This window comes from Rhinolophus sinicus, linkage group LG06 (genome assembly GCF_036562045.2).
Source record: "Rhinolophus sinicus isolate RSC01 linkage group LG06, ASM3656204v1, whole genome shotgun sequence".
Lineage (NCBI taxonomy): Eukaryota > Metazoa > Chordata > Mammalia > Chiroptera > Rhinolophidae > Rhinolophus > Rhinolophus sinicus.
Window position 1 is genome coordinate 110203137 of NC_133756.1, and position 16878 is coordinate 110220014.

Consider the following 16878-nt stretch of genomic DNA (forward strand, 5'->3'; position numbering starts at 1 on the left):
TCTCTTCTTTTCTTTTTCTTTTTTCTTATTAATTAAAGTTTATTGGGATGACAATTGTTAGTAAAGTTACATAGGTTTCAGGTGTACAATTCTGTATTACATCATCTATATATCACATTGTGTGTTCACCACCCAGAGTCAGTTCTCCTTCCCTCACCATATATTTGACCACTTTTACCCTTATCTCTCCTTTATCCATTCACCTATTCAGGGACACCCAGTCTGCCTCCACATCTTGGCATTGCAAACAATGCTGCAATGAACATATGGATGTACATGTCCCCTTGATGTAGAGTTTTGGGTTTATTTGGATAAATACCCGGAAGTGGGATTACTAGGTCCTTCTTTGTCTCTTGCAATAATAGCCTTTGTTTAAAAATCTGTTTTGTCTAGTATAAGTTTTGCTACCTCAGCTTTTTTTGTTTGTTTGTCTCCATTTTCATGAAATATCTTTTTCCATCCCTTTATTTTCAGTTCAATCTGAATCAAGTCTCTTATAGGCAGTGTATGCAAGGGTCTTGTTTTCTTATCCATTCAGCCACCCTATGTCTTTTGGTTGGAGCATTTAATCCATTTACATTGAAAGTAATTGTTGATACATATGTAGTTATTGCCATTTTATTATTCATATTTTAGGTCTTTTTAATTTGTTTTCATCTTAAAGAAGTTCCTCTAACATTCATTGTTAATACTGGTCTAGTGGTCATGAACTCCTTTAGCTTTTTTGTGTCTGGGAAGCTCTTCATCTGTTCTTCGATTCTAAATGATAGCTTTGCTGGGTAGAGTAATCTTGGTTTAGGTCCTTGCTTTTCATCACTTTCAATATTTTGTGCTATTCCCTTCTGGCCTGCAAAGTTTCCATTGAGAAATCAGTTGTAGAGACACTCCCTTGTAGGTAACTAACTGCTTTTGTCTTGCTGCTTTTAAGATTCTCTCTTTGTCTTTAAGTTTTGCATCTTAAGTATAATATGTCTTAGTGGGGGTCTCTTTGGGTTCGTCTTGTTTGGGACTCTGTACTTCCTGGGCTTGAATATACATTTTCTTCTCCAGATTGGGGAATTTTTCTGTTATTATTTCTTCAGATAGGTTTTCAATCCCTTGCTCTCTCTCTTCTCCTTCTGGCACCCCTATGATGTGAATGTTGTGATGTAGTCCCAAAGGCCCCTTAAACTGTCCTCATTTTGGGGGTCTTTTTTCTTTTTACTGTTCTCATTGTTTTCTGTTACCTTGTCTTCTAAATCGCTGTTTCTAACCTCAGCTTCATCTAATCTACTGTTGATTCTCTATAATATATTTTTCATTTCAGTTATTGTATTTTTCATTTTTGACTGGTTCTTTTTTATGTTTTCTATCTTCAATTTTATGTTTCCTATCTCTTTGTTAAAGTTCTCCCTGAGATCACTGAGCAAAGTGGCCTTATGTAGTGTCCTATGGAGCCCAGTGGTGCAATCTCCCTGGTCACCAGAGCTGGGTATTCCAGGTGTGTCCCTTATATGGGTTGTGTGTGCCCTCTTGTAGTTCAGCCTTGGTTGCTGTTTGCAAGTCAAAGGAAGGGACTCACCCTCATTCTGATTGGTTGTGAAGACTGGTTGTGACTACAGTGGAGGAGCTGTTGAGCAGCGGCTGACCCTACAGAGCAGGATTCACCTTAGCAAGGCTTTGGTGCCTGCCCAGTCTGCCCTGGTGTGTGTCATCTTCAGAGGTGACTGGGTGATGCTTTGGCTCAGTTCAAAGCTAAGCACTGGAAGTGCCAGCCCCTGGGCCTCCTGGGAGGAGACCCACATAGGCCAAGTTAAGCTGCAGCCTGTGCCCTGACCAGGGCCACCTGAAATGAGCCACAAAACAATCCACAGACAGCTGCTGCTCATTCTGTGCTTGGAGGTGCCTTGAGTGGCTGAGCCCCAAACCAAGGCTGGCTGTCTGTCCTCTTTTTTTGAATGTTTATTTCTGGTTCACAGAAGTGTTTATATTGTTTTAGATTCCAGATATACATTTTGTTTTTCACCTTTATATAGGTAGTAACTATTATTGCTGAGTATTTAGAACATAAGGAGTGTGATGTAAGTATAAATTCACTAGGTCATCTTGATAGGAAACTATTTATTTTGATAAGCATCTTGATAAGCACTATTTATTATTTCTTCTATTTAGGACACATAAGTTATTTCACTATGATTAACAGATTATAATGAACATTCTTGTACATACATTTTATGTGCATCACTACTTATTTCCTTAGGATATCTTTCTATAAGTAAAGTTACTGGGTTAATGGATAACTGTATTTTCAAGGCCTTTGAAAGATATTTCCCAGTCACTTTTCAGAATTTTTGTACTGATTTACAGTCAATCCTACTATGAACAATAGTACATGTTCCCCAAACTATTGCTAACACTGCTTTGTATTGTATATATTTTTTATAGGTTTGGTAGTTAAATAATATTATTTGGGTATTTCATTAAATGCCTGGGTATGCATTAATACACATTTTGTTATTCTCTTGATACTTGTTTTCTTCTCTAAGCAGAATTACTCACAACTTTTATCACAGAGTTCTGTATCCAGTTGTTTAGGGTCTATCTTCTCAAGTAGGCAGTCTGTAACTTAAGGACAGTTGTTCTGCTTTTTATTTATTTATTTATTTTTTTAAAGATTTTTATTGGGGAAGGGGAACAGGACTTTCCTGGGGAACAGTGTGTACTTCCAGGATTTTTTCCAAGTCAAGTTGTTTTCCTTTCAATCTTAGTTGTTGAAGGCGCAGCTCAGCTCCAGGTCCAGTTGCCGTTGTTAGTTGCAGGGGGCGCAGCCCACCATGACAGTTGTCCTGTTTTATTAAACAGTGATTCTCTTATGCTTGCACAAAGTAGGTGGTCATTATAATAGTTGAAATGACAAATTCACAAATTCAATTGAGGAAATAATTTTTAGATTTTACGTCCAGATTAGTTCTCATTCATTAACATTTTCCTCTCTGGTTTATCGTTCCATGGTTCTTTCTATTTTCCTTTATTCTAATCATTGATGGAATAAGATTTGAATCTGTAGTAAGCCTAACTTAGTTTTCTATGTGTCCCATCCTTGTTATTGTTAATGATGATGACAATGATGGTCTCTTCTCTTTTCCTTTCTTACCTTCTTTTGGATTAACTGAATATTTATTAGAATTCCATTTTATCACCTCTATTAGCTTTATATTTTAGTGGTTTTCCTAAGTATTACAATATACATCCTTAATTTATCACACGATTACTATGAGGTAATATTTTGCCACTCCACATATAATGTAAGAACATTACAATAGTGTACTTCCATTTACCACTGACTATTCTTTGTACCATCATTGTCATTCATTTTACTTCTACATATACTGTAAACCCCAAAATACATTGTTGATATTTTGTTTTTAAAAATTTGAAGACATTAAGATATGAGGGAAAAAATATCTATCTACATGTTTATTATTTCTGGTACTTTTCATTCCCTAGTACAGATCTGATTATCTATTTTGTATCATCTTTCTTCAGCTTAAAGAACTTTTTTTTAATATGTCTTGTGTTAAGTTCTTTCGGTGATGAGCTCTCTCACATTTTTTTTTTTATGAGAAAACATCTTTATTCTTCAATTTTTTGAAGTATATTTTTGCTGGATATAGAATTGCAGAATGGGAAGAGTTTTTTGTTTGTTTGTTTGTTTGTTTGTTTCTTGCAATACTTTAAAAATATCTTTCAATTGTATTCTGGATTACTTTGCTCCTGATAAGAAGTCATCAATCATTATAATTTTTGTTCTCAGTATGCATTATGTTTATTTTACCGACTACTTTTAAGATTTTTTTCTTTTTGTTCATCTTTGGTTTCTATTAATTTGATTATGATATGCCTTCATGTGTTTATCCTCTCTGGGATTTGTTGAGATTCTTGGATCTCTGGGTTTATATTTGCAACGTGTTGGGAACACTTTCAGTCACTATCTCTTTAAAAGTTTTTCTACCTAAATCTTTCTTTATTCTTCTTTTGGAAATTCAATTACATATATATTAGACTATGAGCTATTTTTCTGCAGGTCTTTTTAAATGTCTGTATTTTAGTTTGTTTCTATGGATGATTTTGATTGCCTCATCCTTAAATTCACTGATATTTCTTTGGTAGTACCCAACCCTCTGTTAAACCCATTCAGTATTTTATTTATTTATTTTTTTGGTACATGTATATTGAATTTTTTAGGTCTTGAATTTCTGTTCTGTTCTCTTTTTATACCTTTCTCTATTACTATTCTCTCATCTGTTCACTCATTATGTTCAATTTTTTTTTTAAAATTCTGACACTTACTTATAGTAGCTGTTTTAAAATTTTCGTTAGTTAATTCTAACATTTTTGACATATTTGGATCTGTTTGTGTTGATTTGGCTTTCCCCCTTTAGTTATATGTCACAGTTTTCTGCTTCTTTGCATGACTAGTAAATTTGATTGCATACTGAATGCTATGGATTCTTCATTTTGAGAGTTTGGATTTTGTTGTCCTTTAAATAGTATTGATTTTTGTTCTGGCAGGCTGTTAATTTACTGACAGATGAATATAATTCTTTCAAGGTTTGTTTTTAAAGCTTTGCTATAGAAGGTCTACATAGACATTATTCTAAGTATAGGATAGCTCTATTCCTTAACCATGACTTTTCAGTTCCTCAATTTGAATTCCTGGACTTTTGAGTATTTTCTTTTCCCTCTGGCTGGTCAGATGACATATCTTCAAGCATCGTGCAACCTCTGGAGGAATTACTATTAATCTTACAGGGCCCCGGAAGCTATTTTATGCCAGGCATTGAAGACTTTGTCTCTCTGTATTGGAATAATTTTCTTAAGCCAGAGACTTAAGAGAAACCCTATGCAAGTTTCTAGAGCAATTTCTCTTCTAAGATTTCTCCTTTTGGTACCTTCTTTGCAAATTTCATCTCCTTTAGCAGTTCTGAATTCTGGGCTTAAATCTTTTCAGCACAGAAAGGCCACTTTTATTTATTTGGCCTCTACTACTTCCTCAGTGTGGAAAGTACCTACAGGCAGAAATTCTGAGAAATTGTGTGGTTCACCTTATATGCTTCTGTTTTCTCAGGGAATCACAGTCCTGCATTGTCTGTTGTCCAAAATCTGAAACGTTGCTTCATATATTTTTTTATCCAGTTTGTGGTAGTTAGTTTTATCTATTACCAGGTACCCTATTGTGGCTGGAAGCAGAAGTCTTCGTCATTCTAAACCTTTAAAAAGTCTGGCTAATGACTATGAAGGGGTGCAAAAAAAGGGGAAAGACTTCTATGAGCAAATATAGAGTTATTTCTAGGATATACTGTTAAAGTGAAAGAAACAAAGTGCCAAAGAATGCCTATAATGTGCTACCTTTCATGTAAGAAAGGAGAAAAACACACACGTATATTTCCTCATTTGTGCAAGAATCAAAATAAGAAGGATAAGTCAGACATTAACGATATTGGTTATTTACAAAGGATGGTTATATTGGAATAAAAGGAATAGGAGGGGAACAATTCCTCTCTTAATATATATTTTTTGTATGGTTAGCAATGCTGGGGCAAAGAAAGCAAGTACAAGATGAGCCTAAAACATCCCCCTTTGCCAGAAAGTAAGTGAAGTACTTAAAACTGAATGGAAATATTTCAAAAGGACACAGGGCCCACTTGAAGAGAATCCCAATGGCCAAATTTGGGATAATTTGGAAAAGAAAATAAATAAGTATAGTCACAGATTATAACCCATACAATAAAATGAAAATCTGGTAAAAAAATATGTGAATGAATGAATAAACAAATGAAGAAGAAGAGAAAGCTCTTCCATACAGGAGAATGCCAACTAACAAGCACAGAAGAAATGAGAAAATCACCATGGGCATCATCAATAGTAATCATTTTCAAGCAAGAATGATCAATGTTTGCTACAATTAGTGAGTGACAGTGGGTGAAAAACAGGATTTTATCCAAATTCATCTTCTACAAGATTCTCGTTAATTACTCAGAGAAAAATATTAACTTTACAGTGAAGAAATCTGGCAGAACCACCTAAGCAAGTGATCAAAAGTAATGTTACCAGTCCATGGAACAAACTGACAACATGTGCTTCCTGATAAAGGCATACTGAGAAGCACACATTATTACTCTGGTACTTTCGTGATGTGTGTATAAGCTGAATTTAATCATGAGGAAGCATTAGCCAAAGCAAAATTAAGAATATTTGACAAAATGTCTGTCCAGTACTTTTCAAAGTAACAAGATTTTAGAAGACAAAGGAAGACTGTGAATTGTTCCAGATTAAAGGAAATTACAAATACATAAAAATAATGTAAGAAATGATGCTGGAATAGATCCTGGACCAAAAACTAATAATATTAGGAGAATAATTGGTAAAATCGGAGTAAGGTCTGTATATTAGATGATAATATTGTGTCAGTGTTATTTTCTTGATTTTGATAATTGTACTATAGTTATTTATAATATTAACATTTGGAACTGTGTGTATTCTTTGTCCCATTTCTGCAACATTTTGTCAGCCTGAATTCATTTCACAATGAACTTTAAAATTAAGGAAATAGTATAAAACAGTGAATAAATAAGGCTAGTATGTCGGTGTGATCTTAACTTTTTATATATTCCTTCCTTTTGAGTCCTCTTCTACTTCCCTGTTGTATCTCCCCTCAACCCTTCTTTCATTTCATGTTTGCCATGATATATCTAAATTCTTTGGCTTACTGTCTAAAACCCTCCTAAAATGGTTTCTGCTTATTACCTTTTCTGTTTTATTTTTTATAACTCCTTGTCTCGTGGTTGAGCCACACAAGGTAAATGTAGTTCTTCAACTACTTCATTCTATTGGATTGTTCTGTGGCTCTGCTAATGTCCCAACTTGTTTACCATGGCTTTATTGTTTGTTTGGGTTTGTTTTGGTTTTTTTTGTATGGTTCTCTACTTCAAACCGGAATTGGAATTGTCAGTTTACATAGTTGTCTCACCTACTTTGCTCTTATGTTTCTTAAAGGACTGGCAGAGTAAGCTTTATTTAAATATTTATTGAACTGAACTTCTTTTGAATTTCTAGAGCACTTTATCTGTACTTCTTTTTTGACACTTCTAGCCTTCTACCTGATTTTATAGTGACGTTTGTGTATATCTTACTCTCTTTTTTTAATTAAATTTGTTGTTGCTGTTATTCATGGACCACATCTTATTTGTGCTTTCCCCGTAACATCTAGTTTAATGCCTTTCCTGTAATAGAATTTAATGAAGGTTAAATCAATAAACCGACTGAGGACCTTTCCTGAAACCTGGTGCTCTCTTTTCTTGAGCTCTTAGGTAGTGCCTGGTTTGTTTCTCCCTCTAGCTTTTAAAGGAATCCTGAGGCCTTTATCTTTAGGATATATTTACAGTAATGGAGTTTCCTATTCTCTCAGTAGATGAAAATGGCTTAGTTTAAAATCATCAGTTGTTTGTAATGCTGAGCTAGAATCTATAAAGCAGCAGTATGTTGTTTCCTAAGATGTGAAAGAATATTTAACCTCACACTTCTGTAGTTTGCAATGTTCCCTATGTCGGAAGAGGCTATTACAAAGTAAAGTAAAACTAGGTGTTTTATAAATATAAAGGCCAGAAAATAGTAATACGATTGCACTACTCCAGAGCTCAACTGGGATATGCCTCAGGCTGATCTGCACAGTTCACATTCACAAAGGATGGGAGGGGCAGTGCTTCCCAGTGCCTTGGTATCACACAGCTTGTTTGACTTACTTTTTGGAGTTTATAAGACTTTTGGTTCTTGACACAGATTTTGTGCATGACGCTCACCAGTACTAACATTTATTTTCAAAGAAAAACATTCCAGGTTTGAGCAAAACAATATAAATAAATAAACATACAAAAAAACAAACAAACAAAAAACAAAGCTACAAAACAGAAGTGCTTATTTATCTCACAGAAGAGTTTACAGATTACAAAAAACATTTACTATAAGATTCTTTTAAATAGAAAAGTTCTCTGATATACATAAAAGATGAATCCATTTATAGTAAAGTTGGTAAATGTTTGTGCAGGACATTGTGTAATGCAGAATACATCTGTGTAAACACCGTATAGTGAAATAATTCCATAGATATCTCTGCACATTTAGTTTGTTCAGGCACATGAGGGGTGTGAAGGTAGTAGTACACTCATTGCTTTCGAGGAGCTTAAAATCTACTTGAGTGAATAAGACAAACAAAAATAGTGCTAAGTTCATTTTTTCTTTTGTTTACATTCTAATTTCTTAAAAGAAACCAGGTGGATTTGTCCTTATTAGGAATTTAAAGGAGGGCATCATAAAATGAGACTGCCCCACCTAGCTGGAGAAAGAGAAAAGATCAGCACAGACTTTATGGAGGAGAGGAGCATACATGTAGCCCTTAAAAATTGGGTAGTGGCAGAAATGGGGTACCAAGGAGTAGAAGTGGGTTCTGAAGAGGAAATGGTTACATTGAGATTGAACAGATTTGAAGTACCAAATGTGATTTTTAGAGGAAATACAAGTAATCAATTGAAAATGTAAAACTAGAAATTGGGGGAAAGACTCTCTGGATTTGACAATCATCTGGGAGTGAGTATTTAATGGAGAGATAGAGGAAAGAAATTTTGGAGTAACAGCCCAGCTCCAGTGCTAAAAACAGGAAGAGGAAATGAAAGCAAAAGAGGAATCAATCACCTAGAGATGGGGTGTCAAGGAGGAGAGAGATGTGTTTCTGAATGTAGAGATAAGTTTCAAGAAGGAAGAAGTAGTTAATGGTTTTAAATGCCAGAGAAAGTGAAAGACAGTGAGGACTGGGAGGGCCTTGGTAAGTTTTACCAGAGCAGGATTCAGAGTCAAAATGGCAGCATTCAGGGATACAAGGGGGAAGTCACAAACTGGCTGCCCTTATGCAGATTCCAGCCTAAGTTTATATTTTGTTTGATCCATTTTGTGTTAGCTCCTATGGTATTTTAAAAATATATACTTTTGTCAACATTTAAAAATCAAGGTATTTCACATAAAAGTTCACACTTCCAAGATTTCTTGAAAATTCTAAACAACTGGCAACACTGGGCCTGGATTTCCTCATTGTAACAAAAATGCTTAGAAATGACTAGACTATATCTATTAGACAGGACATGAGCTCCCTCATTTTGCCAAGAACCATCCATCTCTTCCTAAATAGTTCTTACACCTGGCTCACTTCACTTATGAGTATTTTAAGCACCTGAAATCATTTGACATTTTGACATCTAGATCAATGGTTTCTAAACTAACATGTGTCAAAAATCACGCAAGAAACACAGATTGCAGGTCCGCTCCCCTACAGTTTCAGATTCAGTATATTGGGGGCGAGGCCCAAGAATTTGTTTTTCTAATAAGTCTCCAGGTGATGCTGCTGATGTTAGCCTGGGGACCACAATTCAAAAAGTTAAAGAATAAGTGAGTGGTAAGGAAGTGACGCAGGAGTTTAGTGTAGCAGTTAGGTTCTCAGACTTTGTGTTTAGACAGTAATAAATTCTGTTTATTCACCCAGGAAATAAAGATTATAGTGCCAACTTTCTAGGGTTTTGTTTTCATCTAAATGAGATAAATGAATATAAAATATCTTTCAATATCCTCAAAGCCCCTAGCTTATTGTAACTTTCATTAAATGATTCTATTGTACGGTTACCATTACGGCTATTATGTATTTCAAGAATATTGATTCTGAGGAGAAGGTAAGATTGATGGCTGGTTTTGAAGCAAGAGTAATCAAGGTATTTATATATTTGTTTATTTATTGAAGAGTGAAGTATAGAAGAAAATTACTATTTCCATGAGAGCCAAATTGATGGGAAGTTACCAGTGGAAGGAGTAATGGTAGGGATACAACAGCATGTAAAGCCAGTCAAAGTCTTGAGATTCAGGAAGTATATTGGCCCGAGCTGTGAGAACAACCTTGACTTCTGTCCCCTGAATGGAGGTACTGCATCCATTTTCAGTTCTGCAGTTCTGCGTAGCTGGAACTGAGAACAAACTGTGTCAGCATCCCAGCGTAGCTGAATCGTGAGGCAGGCCCAGGCATTCAGTGAAAGCTCTGTGAATTGAGGACCCCACTGAGCTAGCCGCTTTGCTTCAGGGGATTTGGGGTAGAGGCCAACTCTCTTTGCTAGAGGTTCCAGTCACCCTCTTTCATTCATAAAGACCTGTAGCTCAGAGGAGTCATTGGTGTTGTGGGGCTACGAAGGTAGACAGAGTGCAAAGGCCTGCAGAGAGCTTCCACCACAGCTTGTTGCCTGGGGCCTCATTTAGTGTGTTAGCTGATAGTAAAGACCGAGTCAAATGTCCAAGTGAGACCATTCTCTCTCCAGTGTTAGAGTCCAGTATGGTGCAAGGTTTCCTTTTTGATGGTTTAGACTTAAAAAACAGCAGTGTTTCCTTGACTGCTAAAGGGAATTTGCCCAGATTGCTCCTCAATTCTGTCAGTTTATTATCCAGTCCTGCTAGCTGAGGCTTCTGGTTTGCCAACTACTAAGACGTTACCAATATATTACGTTGGTGCAAAAATAATTGAGTTTTAAAAGGTTAAAAATAATTGCAAAAGCTGCAATTACTTTTGCACCAACCTGATAATAACAACTTGGAACATCAGAAAGTAAAAACTGCTTAAGCTAAATCTTTATGGCAGATGGCAGAGGGGTGTAGGTATTGAGGAAGTACTGTAAATGTTTCAGAGGTCTTGCCATATGAATAAAAATTGGTCTTGGACCTTGAGTGCTAGTGGGATAAAAAAAAGATTCGGGGAAGATAACATACCAACCGCCATCAGTCAGTGCAATGGATTCAGTTAGTTACAATGTTTGGTGTAGCTGAGGCTATAGGATCCAGAAATCATGACTGTTAGCATTCTATCCTTGTCACAACTGTCAAGAACTGTGAAGGGTCTAAGATTTTACCGTGCTTACAATCCAAAAACCCTGCCACAGTTTCATGGATGCTGTCACAGTCTCCTAGGACAAAGACAAATGACTTTATTATTTGCAACAATACCGGTAGCCAGACACCATTTTATTGAACCAGTTCCTGAAGCCCTAATTCCTACAGGGCAATACAAAGATGGCCATGTGATACATTCACTCGTAATGGAGAATAACCCTCAGTTTAGGGAACACAAATCTTTTACAACAGTCAGTAAGAAAACTTATTTCTATCATGCAAAGCTATAATTATGCAAAGATCCTTGAAAAGACATTCCAGAACAAAGTCAGTTGGTACCTATGCTTGTTCTGTGGTACCACAGAGTAGAGATACCTAAAAATACGGGAACTTACGTAAGATGCCATCAACCCCTCTATCTTCATCTTCTTAAAAGCTTAACCATGTTCAGCTTTTACCAGATCATTAAGTTACATTTGAATCATCCAAGTTCAACACTCCTTGGTGAAAGGCTTTGGAATTTATAATCTTGCCTTTGGATAACTGTCCCATTTTATGTTTCTCTTTGGGAGTAGTACAAAAAACGGGTTAAACAGTGCACTCACATTCTGAAACTGACATAGTAGTATATAATATTTGTTCAGGTCTTAGTCATTTTAATGTGCATGTTAAAAGCTTGAAAAACATTTAATTCACACTGCAGAAAACAAATAAGTATTAATTTTTAAGCTTTTTTTTTCAGCTTACAGGTTGCAGTGGACCAAAGGAAACTGCTTCACCTATTGAACAGAATAAAGACAATCAGTGTTTTGAAAATGAAACTAACAAGAAGACCAGTGTAAGTGTTAGAGTGTTTTCTTTGTTTCTGTTTAATGGGCAAGATATGTCTCGTTCTTTGTGGGATGTAACCTAATTTCTGGCTTTGGCCTGGTCAGCATATATGGTTCTCCTGCTACTGAGCTGACATTGACCATGGATCATTTTGAGTAGTTGTATGTTTTCATGTTGAAAATTTTATTTTCTGTGTTTTGGTATAGAATCTTAAGTTGCTGGTGTTTACACAGCCATGTTATAAGCTACTTCATTTCCCTCTCCTATCTGGTTCAGGTCTTCCAAAAAAACCCTCATTCCATGCTTTGGCAGTGGTTTTCAGGTGCTATATTTTTTCTTTTTTTAATAGCTTCCCCTAAGCAATCTGAAAACTACTTCAATCATACATTTTTTTAATTGTCATCATATGTATTCATTCAAGACAAAGAATAAAAATTAATCATGGACAGGGCAATGTTAAAGAGGTCATACTGCTTTATATAATTAAACCAAGAACTTCTGTCCAAGGAAAGTATGTGTATTTACAAGTACAAGCATTTTACAAATTGTCAACCTCAAGTTTAATTTATTTCTGATGAGTTGTAGGAAGGTGACCCATCTTTACTATGGTTTAATGATATAAATCAGGGTTCCATTATCAATTTTATTCACAGACACCAATTTATTTTTCTACTTGGATTTTACATGTTTGATTTATCCCTTTTGAGAAAAAGGATACACTGGATCTTTAGTATCTTTGTAATGTATAAAACACCAAACAGTGCCTTATAATCCTTAGGTATATGTTCTAGGTAGAATTGTGCCCTCCCCCAATTTATATGTTTAAGATATTGCCCTTAGTACTTAAGAATATGACTATATTTGGAGATAGGGTCTTTTTATATTAAATTTATTGGGGTGACTATGGTTAGTAAGATTATATAGGTTTCAAGTGTACATTTCTGTAATACATCTTCTATATAGTATTCCATTGTGGTCACCACTCAGAGTCAACATATATTTGACACCCTTTACCCTCTTCTACCAACCTCACCCTCCCTTACTGTCTGGTAACCATTTATGTCTGTATTTATGGGGTTTTGTTTCTTTGTTTCACTTGTTCCTTTGTTGCTTTTAGTTGTATATCCCACACATGAGTGAAGTCATATCGTTCTTGACTTTTTTTGTCTGACTTGTTTCACTTAGCATAATAATCTCAAGATCCATCCATGTTTTTGCAAATGGCAGTATTTCATTTTTTCTTATGGAAGAGTAGTATTCCATTGTGTATATATACCACATCTTCTTTATGCAATCATCTATCGAAGGACATTTTGGTTCTTTGCATTTCTTGGCGATTGTAAATAATGCTGTAATGAACGTCAGAGTACATATATCTTCATGAATTAATGTTTTCAGAATTTTTGGATACTCAGGAAAGGGATTGCTGGGTCATATGGTAATTCTATTCCTAATTTTTTGAGAAAACTCAATATTGTTTTCCATAGTGGCTGTACCAATTTACATTCCCACCAGCAGTGCTTGAGGGTTCCTTTTTCTCCACAGCCTCTCCAACACTTGTTATTATTTGTCTTTTTGATGATAGCCCTCCTAACAGGTGTGAGGTGATATCTCATTGTGGCTTTGATTTGCATTTCCTTAATAGCTATGGAAGTTGAGCATTTTTTCATGTTTTGAACATATCTATATGTCTGTTTGTAGGTCTTCTTGGAGTAAGTATCTGTTCAGGTCCTCTACCCATTTTTTTTTTTTTTTTTTTAAATTGGATTGTTTGTTTTTTGTTGTGGAGCTGTACAAGTTCTTTATATATTTTGGATATTAATCTCATATTGGAGGCGTTGTTGCAATATCTTCTCCCATTCAGTTGGTTGCCTCTTTGTTTTGTTGATGGTTTTCTTTGCTGTGCAAAAGCTATTTAGTTTGATATAATCCCATTCATTTCTTTTTATTTTGGCTTCTACTTCCCCTGCCTTTGAGGTCAAATTCATGAAATCCTCTTTAAATTCAAGGTCCGTAAGTTTAGTATCTACGCTTTCTTCTATGCAGTGTATGATTTCAGGTCTTATGTTTAGGTCTTTGTTCCATTTTGAGTTAAGTTTGGTATATGATTACAGATAGCATCTAGTTTCATTCTTTTGCATATTGCTTTACAATTTCCCAGCAACTTTTATTGATGAATCTTTTCTCCATTGTATGTTTTTGGTTACCGTGTTAAAAATTATCTGCCCATATATATGTGGATTTATTTCTGGGTTTGCAATTCTATTCCATTCGTATGTGTGTCTGTTTTTCTGCCAATACTAGCTGTTTTGATTATTATTGTTTTGTAGTTCAAGCTGAAGTCAGACAGTATGATACTTCCAGCATTGTTCTTTCTGGTCAGGATTGTTTGGCTATTGGTGGTCTTTTGTAGTCCATACAAATCTAATGAATTTTTTGTTATTTCTTTTAAAAATGCCATTGGGATTTTGATGGGAATTGCATCAAATCTGTATATTGCTTTGGGTAATATGGCTATTTTAGCTATGTTGATTCTTCTAATCCATGAACATGGAATGTCTTTCCATTTCTTTGTGTCTTCTTCAATTTCTTTGAATAATGTGTTACAGTTTTTAGTGTATAGGTCTTTCACATCTTTTGTTAAATTTATTCGTAAATATTTTATTCTTTTTGTTGCAATTGCAAAAGGATTTTTTTTTTTCATTTCTTTTTCTGAGATGTCATTGTTAGTATATAGGAATGCAGTGGATTTTTATACGTTGATTTTGAAGCCAGCTAATTTACTCTATTAGTTTACTGTTTCTAATAACTTTTTGGTGGAGTCTTTAGGGTTTTCTAGTATATAAAGAATCATGTCATCTGCAAAGAGGGACAGTTTAACTTCTTCATTCCCAATTCAGATGCCTTTTATTTATTTCTCTTGCCTGATTGCTCTGGCTAGGACTTCCAATACTATGTGTATAACAGGGGTGATAGGGGACAGCCCTGTCTTGTTCCTGACCGTAGAACAAAAGGCTTCAGTTTTTCAGGATTAATTATGATATTAGTGAAGTATAGAGGAAGATTACTATTTCCTGGTGTGTGGAGGGTTTCTCATATATGCCTTTATTATGTGAAGGTGTTTTCCTTCTATACCAATTTTATTAAGTGTTTTAATGATAAATGGATCTTATATCTTGTCAAATACTTCTTTTGCATCTATTGATACAATCATATGATTTTTATCTTTTATTTTGTTTATGTGGTGTATCACATTGATCAATTTGCATATGTTGAAGCTGGATGAATACCACTTGATTGTGATGTATAATATTTTTAATGTATTGTATTTATTTGCTAGAATTTTGTTTAGGATATTTGCATATGTCTTCATCAGAGATATTGGTCTGTAATTTTTGTGTGTGTGTGTGTGTTATCCATACCAGGTTTCGGTATCAGGGTAATTTTGGCCTCATAAAATGAGTTAGGAAGTCTTGCCTCTTCTTCAGTTTTTTGGAAGAGTTTGAGGAGCACAGTTATTACATCCTCTTTGAATGTTTGGTAGAATTCACTAGTGAAGCCATATGGTCCTGGACTTTTGCTTTTGGGAAGGTTTTGGATGACTGATTCAATTTCCTTATTGTTGATCAGTCTTTTTAGGTTTTCTAGTTCTTTATGATTCAGCTTAGGAAGGCCATGTGTTTCTACGAACTTGTCCATTTCCTCTAGGTTATTGAATTTGGTAGCATATAGTCCTTAATAGTGTTCTTGTATGATCCTTTGTATTTCTGTGGTACCCATGGTAACTTCTCTTTGATTTCTGATTTTGTTTATTTGTGTCTTTTCTCTTTTTATCTTAGTGAGTGTAGCCATGGGTTTGTCAATTTTATTAATCTTTTCTAAGAACCAGCTCTTTGTTGTATTAATTTTTTCTAAGTTCTGCTCTGATTTTTATTATTTCCTTCCTCCTATTGACTTTGGGTTTCATTTGTTTTTTTTTTGTTTGTTTTTTTGTTGTTGTTGTTTTGTAGTTGTTTAAGGTGTAATGTTAGGTTGTTTATCTGGAATTTTTCTTCTTTCTTGAGATAGTCCTGTAATGATATAAGTTTCCCTCTTATTACTGCTTTAGCTGCATCCCAATAATTTTGAAGGATGTATTTTCATTCTCACTTGTTTCTATATATCTTTTGATGGCTCCTTTTATTTTTTTGACTCAGTCATTTTTTAATCGCATATTACTTAATTTCCAGATATTTGTGTTTTTTTCCTGGTTTCTTTTCACAGTTGATAGCCAGTGACAAAGCCTTGTGACCAGAGAATATGCTTGGTATGGTTTTAATCTTCTTAAATTTGCTGAGGCTCGTTTTATGTCCCAACATTTTGTCTATCCTTGAGAATGCTCCATGTACACTAGAAAAGAATGTACAATCTGATGTTCTAGGATGAAGTGCTCTATAAATGACAGTTATGTCCATTTGGTCTAATGTGTCATTTAAGGCCGATATTTTTCACTGATTTTCTGTTTGGATGATCTATCCATAGCAGTCAACGAAGTATGTTGGTCCCTTACTAATTGTGTTTTGGTCAATTTCTAGCTTTAGTTCTGTTAGTAGTTGCTTTGTATATTTTGGTGCTCCCTGACTGGGGACATAAATATTGATGACTGTTATGTCTTCTTGTTGTTTATCATTCTGAAATGCCCATTTTTTGTCTTGTTGCCTTTTTTATCCTGAAGTGTATTTCGTCTGATATAAATATGAATACACCTGCTTTTGTCTGGATACCATTTGTTTGTAGTATCGATTTCCACCTTTTCACTTTGAATCTATGTTTGTCCTTGTACCTGAACTGTGTTTCTTAGAGGCAGCATATGGTTGGGTTTTGTTTGTTTGTTTGTTTGTTTGTTTGAAAGCTTTTATTGGGTAAGGGGAACAGGACTTTATTGGGGAACAGTGTGTACTTCCAGGACTTTTCCAAGTCAAGTTGTTTTCCTTTCAATCTTAGTTGTGGAGGGTGCCATTCAGCTTCAAGTTGTTGTCCTTTCAGTCTTAGTTGTGGAGGGCACAGCTCAGCTTCAGGCTCAGTTGCCATTATTAGTTGCAGGGGGCACAGCCCACC

General features: G+C 35.1%; 1 protein-coding gene across 5 annotated transcripts in view; it reads left to right on the top strand.

Annotated features, from left to right (window-relative positions):
- DLG2 (discs large MAGUK scaffold protein 2) overlaps positions 1 to 16878 on the top strand; it is a 1902684-nt gene that overhangs the window by 349471 nt on the left and 1536335 nt on the right. For all 5 annotated transcript variants that reach the window (XM_074335659.1, XM_074335660.1, XM_074335661.1 and 2 more), the window contains exon 4: positions 11693 to 11788. In XM_074335659.1, coding sequence (XP_074191760.1) covers positions 11693 to 11788 — 96 coding nt within the window. The remainder of the gene's footprint in view (positions 1 to 11692; positions 11789 to 16878) is intronic.